The sequence below is a fragment of the Syngnathoides biaculeatus genome, chromosome 12 (assembly GCF_019802595.1).
Source record: "Syngnathoides biaculeatus isolate LvHL_M chromosome 12, ASM1980259v1, whole genome shotgun sequence".
NCBI lineage: Eukaryota > Metazoa > Chordata > Actinopteri > Syngnathiformes > Syngnathidae > Syngnathoides > Syngnathoides biaculeatus.
The window spans coordinates 21607418-21622925 of record NC_084651.1 but is presented as its reverse complement, the minus strand read 5'-3'; the positions used below and the strand labels follow the sequence as shown (position 1 = coordinate 21622925).

Sequence of the window (15508 nt, the reverse complement as noted above, 5' to 3'; positions counted from 1 at the left end):
ATTTCTCTTCCCATCTACTCCGTGGTAGAATAATTTAAACCCTGCTCCTAAACTTCTAGCCTTACTACCTTTCCACCTGCTCTCTTGGATGCACAATATATCAACCTTTCGCCTAATCATCATGTCAACCAACTCCTGAGCTTTTCTTGTCATAGTCCCAACATTTAAAGTCCCTACATTTAGTTGTAGGCTATGTGCATTCCTCAGTTTCTTCTGACAACCGATCCAGTTACCTCCTCGTCTTTGTCTTCGACCCACAGTAGCTGAATTTCCACCCACGCCCTTGCAGGTTAGCGGTGCCGGGGGCGCGCGTTGTTAACCTGGGCCGCAACTGATCCGGTATGGGATTCTTTAGATGGAAGCTCACATTTGTTTGGCACAGTTTTTACGCCGGATCCCCTTCCTGACGCAACCCTCTGCATTTATCCAGGCTTGGGACTGGCCTACAGATTACACTGGCTTGTGCCCCCACAGAGCTGCATTTGTACTGTACTCAATATGACCAGCACAGCAGAGTACACATATAAGTACTGTATAGGTCTCCTACCAACGATTATAAGTCTTTTCACAAAGACTCCTTTCATGCCAAGACTGTCCTATAAGAAGCAGGATCGTACCACCAGGCATATACACTGCCAGGAAATGCAAAGCAGAAGAATTCATAGTACAAAAGTACTCCTCCTCCTAGTAGTAGTAGTAGTAGTTGCTGCCTTGAAACTTGAATGATACTGATACTAGTCAGATCTGATATCAGCAATAATCATGAATACTTCACATGTAACACTGCGCGTTTACGTAACAAGTATTTTGAATTTTCTTTATTTCCAGTAGTATCATTCACAAATGACTCATTCATCTGAACAAATCTTTTAATCGACAAAAACTGAATTCATGAAGTGATTTGTTCCTTTCTCAGTTGAGCTTAATCACAAGCGTGTGCAGCATGAGAAAGTCCACCGCAAACACTGCCACTCATGCCGCAGCTACGGTGGCTGAGTGTGGAGGGGCCTTCAAGGAAATGGCGGTCTTTCTGGGCATTTGGCTCTCACTGTGCTGCAAGTATGACAGACCGTTGAAGTATGTGTTTAGATGAGAAAAAGATTGGGGGCCGCTGTCCTGGAAACCTGAGTCAAATCAGATGATTGTGTGGTCCTTTAAGGTCATCCAGTGAGGTCTGAGAAAAAAATGAGCACCAATGAACAACCCTTTGTGGTCCTTTAAGAACCTGACTAAAATTGTAGAGAGTGTGTATTCCTTGGTATATACGGCACCATTGAGTGCCATCTTCTGCATAGCATAAGACCTTGCTTTCTGAAGAATCAACACAAATACAACACAAAGTAAGGAGCTATCAAGCATACAGCCTGGAGTTATAAATGAAGAAAATTCAAGTCGCACATGAAAAACTAGTGAGAAAACCATTCATCACAAGCACCATGTTAGAAAAATCCTCAACGTCAACGTCACGAGGCCTCGCACTTATCCAGACATACTTCAAGCTCCTCAGTATATAAAATAGTGGCCATCCAGGCATATGCAGAGGCCGAGGCTGGCAAAGTTGATGCTGCATTTACTTAATGAGAAAATCAAACAAAGATGACCATGCTCAAATCTAGATGCACTCATACAAGTGCAGAGCACACGTTTAGAGCTGTCACTCCACAGAGTATGCATTGAAAAGCAGGCTCCCGCAGCAGACACTAATGCAGAGACATTTGAAGCAACATTCAACCTGGAAATTCTGGATATTTTTGTTCCAACTGACAACCCAGAGACATGAACAAAAGTGTATGTAGCAGGTGTTACACAACATGGATAATGCTGCTCACCCATAACCTCCATGACCAGTAGCTGACCTGTTATACAAGTTTCCAAATACAAGTCTTTTGTCATCTGATTTCACAACTTTTACTTGTCAGACATTTAACCTTCAACAACAAAATTCATCCGTAGAGATACGAACAAGTACCCTGGAACCAAAGCTGTGCAAAACAGTTAGCATGCAAACAATAAGACAGATCATCATTAACACACACAGCCTTTTGACAGCTGTCATAACGATGAGGATTTTTGCCCATTCGTCATCAAAATGCTTCGCAACGTAGCCTGACAACAACCAAGGATCGTCATATCTGCAAACTTGTGTCCTCTAGACACACACATTGAAGCGACCAACTTGAATCTTTTCTGGACCAGAAGAGCATTATTTCATACCTTGACCTCTCAGCTAGTACAGAACTGGATCTTCGAGTAAAGTGATTGGGTACTAACTCGGGAAAACACGCCAGGCGGAAAAGAACTGTGCATGTAATTTATCGAGACCAGAGATTAAGAGTTGGGACAGGCTCTGTGCAATTGTTGAAGAAACGTGACATTGTTCTCAAGATAATGTATTTGTTTTGTCATAAAAAGGCAGTGTGGATTTACTTATGAAAGTGCAATCATTATTGGTAGATGGCTACGCTATTTAGAGACATCTCATGCCATTCCTATAGTCCAATTACACAAAAACTGACATTCCACATGCACGGAAAATAGCTCAGATTGGGCTGTTGGTTTAAAGATGAAAACACAGTCCCCTAAATGCCATTGTTAGTTTTTGTGTACTTATGATGATTGTGTGAACAAGTGAAAATGGTTAATGACCCCAGCTTTACCTTTGTAACATTTAACAATAAGCCGACGGTACCAAATAACCAAATGAACATAATGTAGAATCCGCGGGTCATTGTGGTTCTTAAAACAGGTGCCTATTAGCAACACCTCATTTTCATCTGTTAGGTCTCCATCCTTTACAAGCAGTCCCAAAGATCCAGCAAAAATAGTCTTGTTGCGCCCAGCAGGTTTAGCATCATTTCCATAACTAACAATAACATCCGTGCGGAACCTCGTAACCTAACTCGAGGTCCCGTAGGTGAATTATGTAGACCACCACATTATAAAACATATCTGTCAGACGGATAAACAAGTCCCCATCATTTTGTTACTGGGGAGAGACATAATTAAAGGTCCACAAGGTCCGTAAACGGCTGACAGGGCACCCTTTGCACTGTGGTTACACCTCAGTATGGTGATTGTTGTTGATGAGATTCAGAGATGAGCACAAGTCATCTATTGGTTAATGCCTGTATCGCTAACGTACTGGGAAATGGACAAGCGTCACTCTCGATTCATGCCCCAACCAGGAGTTGGTCAAGAAATGGACGTTATGGATGAATGGATGGATAAAAATCCTATATCAGATGTTTTAGACAACCATCACCTCGGACTGCCTATTCTGCCAATAGGACAGAAATGTCATGGTGAAAGATGTGACTGAAAAAACAAAATCCTGTGTGAAGTTCAGAGAAAACTCAACCGCCAACCACGTGTTTTTTTTTTCAGCAAACCAAATATATTGTTTAAATTTGAGGCCCAAGAGTCCAATCTTGTTCTAATTCAACCAAAAAATCTTGTTTTGTAAAGTGTAGTGCTCTTTTATGGAAACAAAGCATTTATTTTTTTTATTTCTTTACTTCACACAGTGAAGATGTTGCAGCTGAAAAGACAGGACGTCAAATAAGAGGAACAACTCCTAACCCAGAACCAGAAGACTCTACTGTGGTTAATGAGACAGGAATCAAAGAAATTTACTATCAAAATTAACTAATGGATTGATCCGTATATCTGTTTGCTAGATAACCACTCAACCTGAAAAACTAGAAGTCTATACTCTCAACCTGTAACCCACTTCAGATCTCCAAAATAAATTCCCTTAGGAAATGTATGTAAACATTGTTGGTCAACACAACCCTGTTTTTTTTTTTTTTACTGATGGGTAAATCCTTTATCGTTTGAGTCCTTTGACACTGTTTAGAAGCCCAAAATCCCCAAGTACATCCTAACCCAATTACAGTGGTGTTGCTGTGCCAGTGCTTATAACACTTTTTCATAATATTGTACAATACAGTATGTCCAATTCTAAACGTACAGACTCCAAGAAAAGGGATTCAAAAGAAAGTTTTCACACGTATCGTCTTGATTGTGTTTCACCAACTACTGGTCCGGTATGCGGAATGACATAATTGGTTCTTGTACACAAAACATCCCCGTTTTTATTAAGATGCACTTAAAAGATTATGAAGCTTGTGTTGGGTATATTAGAGAAGACTGTAGTTATTTTTAGCTTCGGCCGCTATATGTCAGGTCAAAAATTTGAAGGGGATTTGAATAAGTCTTGAATGCACTGTATTTGTTTTGTCTTTCATATGGTCCAGGCAGGGTGGTGTCAAAAGTCTACATTGGGGAGGGATCACATGACAGGACAGGATTGGCATGACTTCCAGACAGTTAAACAGACCCAGCCAGCAAAATTGACTCCTCTTCCTCCTCCAGGTTTCACTTTGACATAAGTCCTTTTGAGGAGATCTGGCCTGCAGTTTTCATCTACATGGTTCACAGCTCCTGTGGAAAGACCAGGTAAGATGCTGGAGTCAGGTTAGGGTGCCAGTATCTGATTTAAATGACATTTTGTGTTTGTTCATCACTTTTCTTACTTGGTGTAGCTTTGAGCTGGAGAAGCTGTGTCGATTCACCATGTCTGTACGCAAGAACTACCGGCGTGTACCCTACCACAACTGGAAGCATGCTGTGACCGTGGCTCACTGTATGTACGCCATCCTACAAAAGACCCCTGGGACGTTCACAGAGCTAGAGGTCTGCTGCTCCTTGGAGGACATTGATAATTAATGAAAAAAATGTTGTGAGTCTGTAGTGAGTGGCTGCGAGAATTATCTTTCCTTTTACAGAAAAAGGACTCTTAGTAGCCTGCCTGTGTCATGATCTGGACCATCGAGGGTACAGCAACACATATTTGCAGAAGTTTGACCACCCCCTGGCTGCTCTCTACTCCACCTCCACTATGGAGCAGCACCACTTCTCTCAGACTGTCTCCATTTTGCAGGTAGAGCTCCACTGTTAACACCTTCTTGACTTTACTGGGCCTTATTTAAATCCCTTTGACCTTGAAGTCCCTGTAAAATGTCTCGTACATTTGACACACCACAAGTAAGAGTGTTGTGACCAAGCCTACCAAAATTGATTGAGTAAAAAAAAATCGCCAAGTATATAAAATGGCGAAAAATCTCTCAGCTCTTAGATGCTGTGTACATGCCCGGTTAAACTTTCAACAGTCCATCAGATATGTTTGATTTACATATAAATGACAGCAATTTATTGCAGGGCTTTTCCATGCTGTGTTCTGTAAAAAGAGGCATCAGGGGAAGATGTATTTTTCAGGTTTTAGCCATAGCTTGCTAGCTAACGGCAGGGTAACTACCGTAATCCCCAACCTATAGAGCACACCTGGTTACAAGTCTCGCCCAGTACATTTATAAAGGAAATACCATTTGGTACATACATACGCCGCAGCTGTGTAAAAGCCGCAAGAGCACACATTGAAACCCACATTAAAACACGAGATATTTACAAAGACTGTACAGTGCAGAGTTTAACCCTAGCACTGCTGCGCTAATGCTAGCACTGGTGGCGTGCTAACACTAATGCTAGCACCGCACTAACAGGGCCAGTTAAAAAAACATACTGGTAAAAATCACTGAGACTTGTCAGTAACCCACTCGCGCAGCGCGAACAGGGCCGGAGTCACTTACTCGGCACATATATTCCACCAGTCTCCCTCTTATCTTTTCCACTCGAGTGCCCCTTTGCGGCCATTAGAAAAAAATGCACAGATAAGCCACATCACCGCATAAACTGTAGGCTTGAAAGCGTTTTAAAAAAGTTGCGCCTTATTGGCCGGAAATTACAGTAACTAGTGGTAGAAAACAAGTGTTGGAATAAAATTCATAACTCACAATTGCACTGGAAAACTACTGATATGAGAAGGTGCTTGAAGTTTTTGTGAGTAAGGGCCAACTCATGCCAGAAGCTCAATTCTCTGGGGGGGGTGTTTTACTCATGGCCAAACAATCCAGGCACACCAAAATGGTGGAAAAGAGGTCAACTCTGTTTCCCAACATTCCATTGCTATATGGTTCTCAAACTTTGCAGAGGTTTTCAGGAATATTCTTCATAGATATACAATGTATTTAGAATTTAAAATATTTGCATTCACTTACTGGGTCTTTGAAGTCAGCATCCTCTGTTGTAGGTAATGTTATTATGGAGGACATGTTTTATTTAAGGCTCTCAAAATGAGTATTAATCATCACATGACAAACAGGCGCCGAGTTTCCCTGACAGTTAACTAAATAACAATAACCTCCCTTGATTCCAAAAATTCATCTTTATCTGGTATGTGTCGTCTGTGCACTCAAACAAATGTGAACTAACCGAACAAATAAATTGCCATCAGACCTGTGATGGTTTTGTCAATTTCTTGTAGTCGAGCTGAGCGGAAGGCCTCATAAGTGGAGCGTTTGCTTTTTTATTGATCTCTTTGTTTCTCATAGCTGGAAGGGCACAATATTTTCTCCAACCTGAATTCCAGCGAGTACGAGCAGGTGCTAGAGATCATCCGGAAGGCCATCATTGCCACAGACCTGGCCCTTTACTTCAATAACCACCAGCAGCTGTCAGAGCTTCTCACCTCGGGTGTGCTGGACTTCAACAACCACTCGCACAGGTGAGGCCCGCGGATACTTGAAATTTAGACTTGTAACATTTTAAATCCAAAGTTTGAAGAATGCTGACGTTTTGAATGCAGTGCGTTCCGACAGCGAATGATTGACCAATAACGCAGTTTTTTTGTAGTTACATGCACATTTTTGGAATTCTGCATTTTGGTCTAGAGGCAGCACGCTCTCACAGTGAGTTTGAATCTCCACAGGAATGTCACTGTGCATTAGTGATAGTTGTGTGGCTTTTCTCTGGGAATCCACTTTATTCCCACACACCTGAAAATGAAGGCCATCCTCGAGAGAAAACTAAATTTCACTTGTCAATGTGAGTGTGAACAATTGTTTGTCTACCTTATATGTTTCTTGTGATTGAATTACAACCATATTCGGCTTCTGGCGTGCATCACTCATGAGGACAAGTGGTATAAAAAATGGATGGATGGATTTCCTATACATTTACCACGACAATAATGTGTTGCTTTATAAAACAACTTGGGATGATTGCATCATAGTATTTAAAATATATCATTTTCTTTCATTATAGTCAATTCTACTGACTCTCTTAAGTATTGTGACATGACTATATTTGGTTATTGGCAAAGAAAAAAAAGCCTTAGGCACGGGGAGAACATGCAAACTCCACAGAGGCAGGGCCGGGTTTGAACCCAGATCCTCAGAACTGTGAGGCCAACGCTGTACAGCTGCACTACCGTGTCGCCCTTGAGCCTACATTGCTGGATTTGAAACTTTTTCTTTTGGTCAACAGTAAAATTGTTGAGTTGAATTTCACCCCCAGAACACAAGTCCATTGGCACTCAAGGTAATAATGTGGCTTTTCTCGCCTACAGGGACCGTGTGATTGGGCTGATGATGACAGCATGTGACCTGTGTTCTGTAACCAAGCAATGGCAGATCACGCGACTCACAGCGAACGACATCTACGCTGAGTTCTGGGCCGAGGTTTGCCAATGATACGCATCTGTCGCAAGAGTTGCAAGGCATTTGAATTGTAGAAATGTGTCTCTACTTGGGTTTTTCTATCCTACAGGGAGATGAAATGAAGAAGATCGGGATGCAGCCCATCTCAATGATGGACCGAGACAAGAAGGATGAAGTTCCTCAAGGCCAAGTGAGACCTCAACTTTTAGTCAGTTTAACTGATTTTATTTTAGAACGAGTACCTCCCAAACAAGGATATATAGTTATTTGGTGATCTAAAATTGGAAATTCAGTTGAGTTCAAGTATACTGTATATCCCACCCAGTATATATGTATCCCTCCAGCATACATTGGCTATATTAAAAGCCTAAAATCATTAATTTGCAGAACAAGCAGTTTCATTTCAAATTAGTCGACATCTAGTGTGTTTATTACACGACAAGACAAATTTATGGGAATTTTTTTTTGCCAAGATTGGTCTAACAAAAACATCCATGCTTAATTTTCCAAATTAACCAAAAATTATTAACTATAACTTGTACTGTGTCTACTTGTGTATTTGGAATGCATGGAAAATTTTCACGATATCCCGAGGGATGCATTGTGGTCATGTTATGACCATGAATTCATAATTACTATGAATATGAAACCACGTGTAGAAGTTGTGAATAGTAAGTGTGTTAGACAAGTGATCATAGCAATCAATCGCTGTTTTATGGTTACAATATATAACTCATTTGTTGGTAAATACAGTATTCTGTGACTCCCCCGCCATCGTGGGTGTTATGTTCCAGATTCCACCGCGATAAGTGAAAATCTGCAAAATGCCCTCTAGGCATGTTTGTACTGTATAACACTAATGGTAATTAAAATTTATTTTACGGTCTTTAAACTCATTGAAAAAACAACAACAATATTAACACATTTCAACACATAAACTGTTACAATCAAGAAAACCATTGAAAATGTCGAGATCTACTGTAGATATCAGCTCTATGTGAAACCCGTAAGAGCTATTTTATTTATATCCAAACAAAGGTACTTTTAATTGTACCTGGCATTAAAAAAAGAACAAGAAGCTGAAGAAACAAGAGGTCTAATATGCTTTTGGATTCACGACATAAACTCTTTTTTTATATTTATGTGCTTTACTCCAACTGAATACTGTGTATTTCATGGTTTCAACTTTAGTATTCAGGCCTTAACAGTGTGTAGTATTATTGATCCCTCCCATTGTAAAAAATACTGTACATAGCACATGCACGCACGCACCCATCCTGTGCATGGAATCCAGAGTTTCCTAAACAGCACAGGAGAATCCACTGCATGTTCCAGTGACTTTGCTCCACAGCCTCGTGAGCTGCAGACTTTGAGGTTACGCTAGTAGACAGTTTGAAGCCATTTCATTTTCCTAGTCGAGTCCACACAACTATTGGCTGACTGTCAACTGTTTGAGTAAAGTACTGGCCTTTCGGACAATGTATGAATCCAGCATATTATTTCTTTTTTATTTAACTACCGGTACTAAGATATACATAAATTGGTACCGTTCTATTTTTGACTACAGAATACTGTTCCTTGGTATGATGCTGGTATCAGTACTTGGTACACTAGCGTCAAATGTAATTTTTTTTGTTTTGTTTGTTTTTTCCGGCACTTTTGGATCCAAAACAAAACAATATAACAAACACTTTTACATTTCTGAAAACGTGTTAACAAAATCTGAATTTTTTTTTTACAATTGATGAAACAAATTACAGTTGAGACACCCCAGAAAGGGCATGTCCCATTTCACAGACATTTTTCGAAATCCCACGCTGTTTTTCGGAAAGACCCAACCCCGTTTCAACATGATTGGCTCCTGCATTGAGGAAGCATAGGCTACGCAGATGTGATGAAATGTCCATTCCAAATAATAATGATAAAAAAGAAGTTTATTATGGTTCAGTTTTGGGTTGGGTTAAAGCAGTTTAGGATTATGTATATTGGATTATGGCGGTTAAAGCCAGTGCACACCGAGCACGGCTGGAGAATCCGACTGAACTGAGCTTTTGTTCATTTGTTGTCTGAAATGGAAAAATGTTTTGGCTTTTGTTTATTTTTTTTTTAAAGTAAAAGTGTTTCGCAATTTCTTATATTGTTTTGGACCTCCAGGCCACTGCAAGTAATAGCGGGATTAAGTTTGTCCTCACTTATCTCAAAGTTTCACCTTTCCATGAATGTTTAGGGACTTTCTCCACTTTTTTTTTCACCTCACCAGAAGAATTATATGAAGGTGGTTACACTACTGTAATGCAAAGATGCACGGGTGTGCAGCGAGGCGAGTGTTAATATGCTTCTGCTGTACATTGAATGAATCCACCAGCCGATAATCGATGGAGAAAACAATAGCAACGCTCTGAGCGGCGATATCAATTGGTGATGTGCGAGATTACAATGAATAAACAACACTGAGAAAATGGGGAAAATATACCTGAAAATTAATAACACTTGAGAAAAAAAGGAACTTTAAACAGCAACAATGGAGACTCTTTCCAATTACTGTACTTAGTTAAATTAAGAGGGGTTTTTTTGTTTGTTGATTTTTTTAACCCCCTTTTTAATAATGAGCATTTTAATAGAAGCAAATATAGTGCAAAAAACTGTGATAGTGGTCTTTTTTTTATATATGCTGTATGTTTATTTAACCTTGGAATTGATATATAGATATGCAATGTTGTGTTTGTGTTTTGCAACTACTTCAGGAGTGAACAAGTCATACAGTATATGTACATGTACATGCATTGTGTGAGTGTACTTTGTTCGCTTTGATAGTGCATCATTTTCTTTTTAATTTTTAGGTGGGCTTCTACAATGCTGTAGCAATTCCATGTTATACGACTCTAGCAGACCTTTTCCCTCCATCCAGTCCACTTCTAAAAGCGTGCAAGTAAGGATCCTATTACGTCTGCCAGCCTCTCAAGTCATTTCTTGTTTAATTTTTGCCTTTCATTTTTTGTCAAATCAAAGCATGCTTAATCTGTTCAATTAACTTTATTGTTTTAACATCTAAAACACTACCAGTAATCAAACAATAATATAAAAAAGCTCCTAATGCTCAGTTTTGATTTGCACTTCATTTTTCTAACGTCCTCCTGAACACGCTTCATGGGTATTTCACCTTTGACTCCCGCCTCTTGGTTCTTTCTCTGGTGTCTTACGCTCTTGTGTCCTGCTTCTTTGCTGTTTTCTGTTGGCTAATTTCTCCAGACACCAGGGGTGGGGGGGCCTTGGCCACACCCACCACCCCTTTTGTCCTCTGGTCTCCGCCTCAACTAAGCCGGCGGCGCTTTTGATCGACGAAGCCGGTCATACGTCTTCAATCGGTTTTTCTAGCGGTTGGTGGAGCTTCAGTAAGAAACTTTCAGCATCCTGTACCGGTCACGCAGGAGCTACGCACACCACCAGTTCACAATGTTATGAGGTCACCCCAAGACAGCAAGTTTTGTTCTTCTGCTTCTTTCGTTTTTGCATCCTTTTTCTTCTTCAACCTGCTTTGTTTTCCTCCTGAAATGAATGCCTGGATAAAAAACAATCCCCGAAAGACCAGCGGACCTACGGTTGCGAGTAGCACAACGAGCGTGGCTACCATGTAAAATATTTGTGGCTATTAATTTTGATGAAATTACTAGCTCCACACAAAACCCCACCTTCTCTCTCTCTCTCTCTCTCTCTCTCTCTCTCTCTCTCTCTTTCTCTCTTTCTCTCTTTCTCTTTCTCACCCTCTCTCTGTCATCTGGGACTTGTATTTCATAAAATGTAGTAAGCGTTTTATTATGAGACTGATGAAAAAAATTCCTGTCACTTTTCCCAAAATTTAGACATTTAAAAGGAGACATGGTGCCCTTTTTTGAGACAAAATATTAAAAAATGTTAAGTGTCAAATCACGCTAAACCAGAAGCAACGCAGGCGTTGCTGCTTTGACGAATTCATTTCTTTTCATCTACATGATATATAGAACAGAAAATATCTATTTGAGTGTGACTCTAAAGCAGGCGCTGTGTGTGCCGTAGGGAGAACTTGGGCCAATGGGAGAAGATTGCGCACGGTGAGGTGGAGGATGTTGTTCCGAGCCGACCCTCTGATTCAGGTCCTGTCAAGGTGGACAACTGACGACCAAAGTGCTGACTGTCCATTGTCATGAGTTCAACCGGAACCCTGCCGCAGTCACGAAGGGTTTTTTTTTGTTTGTTTGTTTTTTTTTGGGGGGGGGGGGGGTTGCAGGAGCAGAAGCTCAGCAAAAAGGCGCCTTGACTGAACAAAACAAACACAAGTTACCTCAATGGGTGACTGAGGTGTCAAAGCTGATGGTTTTATTGATCCCAGAGACTGACCGACAGCTAATGGGGAGGACTAAAACCCATCACCCTAAATCCACTCAGTTTGGGAATTTATTTGTTAAAATGAATTTGTGCCATTTTTGTTGTTTATTTGGCTTTATGTTATTTGTTACTGTTTTTTTTAAATACTGTTATTATTATTACTATTTTGATTTGAGTTGATTCTTTGTGGTCTTGAATTTTAGAGGCCTTATGCTGAACCTTTCACGGGAAGGTGATGTAAAACCTTGTAGTGTGCGTTCATGTCCTTTTAAAATGGTACTGTTTGCCTTCTGTGGTAAATAAGTCACTACTACTTCAGCAAGGTATTCAGAGACAGAAGGAATGTGTAGTATACTGAACATGCATGGTGTAAAAATGCCACCTTATAGATGAACGGGACATCCGAATGTTTTAGTTTCTTTCGAGCAAAAATCCTTTGCAGTACTTGAATATAGACACACAAGCTGTTTCAAAGGAGGCAGCAGAAATATCGCACGATCTATTTTGCAACAAAAAAAAGGATGAAGTGAGCCCATCAGAGGACTGGGATTACTGTATGTCAACACTGTCACAAGAGAGTCACAATATGTTGCCCTGAAGTTGACCCCCCCCCCCCACACACACACACACACACACACACTCCCCCCACATCACAGCACTGCCCCAGGCCATTACAAACACTTGGAACTTGCTCCAAGAAGTCACATATGTTGAAGACAGCTTGTAAACATTTCACAAGGGATGTCCACAGATAGACGATAAGACATGATTGGTGAAAACGAGACTCGAGCGCTCCTCTGTGTCATCCGTGTTGAATCTGATAAGCTGCATGTAACTCTGGGATTGTTCCTTAAGATTGTTGCTTGACTTTTTGCAGGTGTGTTTAATAACTTCACTACCGGTTCGCTCTCCTGCAAATGATTTTCCGAGATCTTCCTGAATACACTTTTGTTGTTCTGTTCTGTTCTTAACTGTCATTCCAGTGGGCCTAGTCCCGGCTAATGCTAAGGTGGCACCAACAGTGTGAATGTATACTTCGTTCATTTACGGGAGATATGTAAAAAGTCTACACATCCTTCTTTAAATAGTCACAAAGACTTTCTACCTGTATTGATCTGTAATCTATATAACTCAATTGGGGGGAAAATGTTTTGAGAGGATACTTTAAACAACTGAGATGATTTAGCATATCTGTCAATATTCTGTCAATGTAGTTTTCAGAATGAATGTGATAATGTTTAATTAAATGTGACGGGGTTGTGTTCATAGAGTCGCCGCACTTGTGCAACTACATTATCTTATTTGTGTATTTTTATGTTCCTTTTGTTTCTTTTTTTTCTTTTAATTTGAAATACATGGTACAGGTTGTATGACACAATTGTGGCGAAAAACGTTTTAAAGTTATTTTATTTTTTTGTCTTACAAAACAAATATGGCCTTTGAATAGGATGTGTACACTTTTTTCTATCCACTGTATGTTATTTTTATTCCCCCTGAATGCGGCATGTGCATTGATGTGTTCTGTCTTACTGTTCAAATTGCTTCCAGTAAATTCCAACCAAGAGCAACGATTAGCATGCACATAAACTGAAGTTGATACATCATTTGCATACAAAGTACAGTAATAGCTGTGTACTGTGTACAATCTATCATTGGTAATAGTTCTAATGGTGCTAAACTGAACGGCAGTCATGCACTTTCCGTGTGTGTGTGTGTGTGTGTGTGTGGTGTGCGTGCCTGCAAGTGTGAATGAACTTTGACCCCACATGGTTAAGAACACGGTGAACACTGCACTGTTCCTTCTACATTTCAGCACCAGTTATATCATTATCTGCACTATGTTTAGCATACCTTTATTATTATTCTTGGTGATGATCATCATTATTACTATTATACCTATTATTTTGTTAATTAGAATTCAATTTAAATTAACTTATATTTTTTATACAAAGAAAAATAATGTTGGCCTTTTTTGTTTGAGACAAACGAGATGGTCTACACACATTACTGTTAGCCAGAAGAATTGAGAAATGTTTCAAATGTATATGTAAGAACAGTAGAGAAAAATGACTTTTATTAAATATCTGAGAAATACAAAATTGTGTTGGAACATTATTTTGGTAAGTTTGGTAAGTCATTCAATGCATTTATTTAGTTATAGACAATTGAATTCTGACTTGCGTCTTTGTTGGCTGTAGCATGGAACTTAATCCAATGATCTAATTGACTTATTTCTAATTGCTGACACTAAACATTATTTCACATCATATATGTGTATTGTCAAGGGGAAATTTTATTATTTTAGCATGCCAGAAGTTAAAAGTACCATTACGTTTGCAAGACCTTGAATGCAACATAACTACTTGTTTCCTTTTCCATAGTGACATTGTTTTCATAATTTTTCTTAAATGTATAATTAATGCATTTTTCTTGCACAGAATATAATAATTTCTATGCTGTATACATCCATATATATTTACACAGTATGTATATCCATCCATCCATTTTCTTTGCCGCTTATCATCACGAGGGTCACCGGAGTGCTGTCAACGGACAGGAGGCGTGGTACACCCTGAACTGGTTGCCACACAATCGCAGGGCACATAGAGACAACAGCTGCACTCACAATCACAAATTAGACTGTCCAATTAATGTTGCATGTTTTGGGATGTGGGAGGAAACCGGAGTGTCGGGAGAAAACCCACGCAGGCACGTGGAGAACATGCAAACTGCACTCAGGCGGGGCCGGGATCGAACGCGGCATCTCAGAACTGTTAGGCCAACGATTTCCAGCTGCTCCACTGTGCCGCCCTGTCTCATATTCATCAGACATTCCCCAAATGTCTTCAATATACAAGAAAAAAAATACATACCTACAAAGAGTTGAAGCCAGAAGTTCATATACACAGTGCAAAAATATTTCATTTTTTAGCTCACTGTCTAATGTCAAATCAGACTAAACCCCTTCTGATTCAGATCAGTCAAAATCACCAAAATTGTTTAATTTTTTTTAAATGATTTTTTTTTTTTTTGCGAATTTTATATTATTTTCTTCAAGTTCAATAGTTTACATACAGTTCCTTAGTATTAAGCAGCATTTCCTTTGAACTGCGTGGCTTGGGTCAAAACGTTTTAGGTAACTTTCCACAAGCTTCTCACAGTACTCTGCTGGAATCTTGACCCATTCCTTCTGACAGAATTGATGAAAATGAGTCGGGTTTATCTGTGGCCTTGCCCGCACAGGGCTTTCAGATCTGCCCACAAACTTTGGATGGGATTCAGATCAAGGTTTTGTGACGGTTATTGCAAGACATTGACTTTGTTATCTTCAATCCACTTTTTAACCAATTTGGCAGGATGATTAGTACCATTATCTATTTGAAAGAATCATTTGCAGCCAAGTTTTAGCTTCCTGGCTGATGTCTTGAGATCTTGCCTTAATATCTCCATGTGACGTTCTTTCTTCATTACACATTATTTTATGAAGACCTCCAGTTTCTGCTCCAGCAAAACAGCTCCACAACATGATGCTGCCACCTCCGTGCGTCACAGTAGGTATGGTGTTCTCAGGTCTACAAGCTCACCCCTAT

At 39.9% G+C, this 15508-nt stretch overlaps 1 protein-coding gene across 1 annotated transcript in view; it reads left to right on the top strand.

Annotated features, from left to right (window-relative positions):
- The window catches only part of pde10a (phosphodiesterase 10A), a 58679-nt gene extending 45491 nt beyond the window's left edge, over positions 1-13188 (top strand). The window contains 8 exon segments of the mRNA XM_061837140.1: positions 4375-4458; positions 4545-4699; positions 4788-4942; positions 6450-6622; positions 7466-7577; positions 7666-7746; positions 10397-10485; positions 11610-13188. Coding sequence (XP_061693124.1) covers positions 4375-4458; positions 4545-4699; positions 4788-4942; positions 6450-6622; positions 7466-7577; positions 7666-7746; positions 10397-10485; positions 11610-11709 — 949 coding nt within the window. The 3' untranslated portion in view covers positions 11710-13188.
- The last annotated feature ends 2320 nt before the right edge of the window (positions 13189-15508 follow it).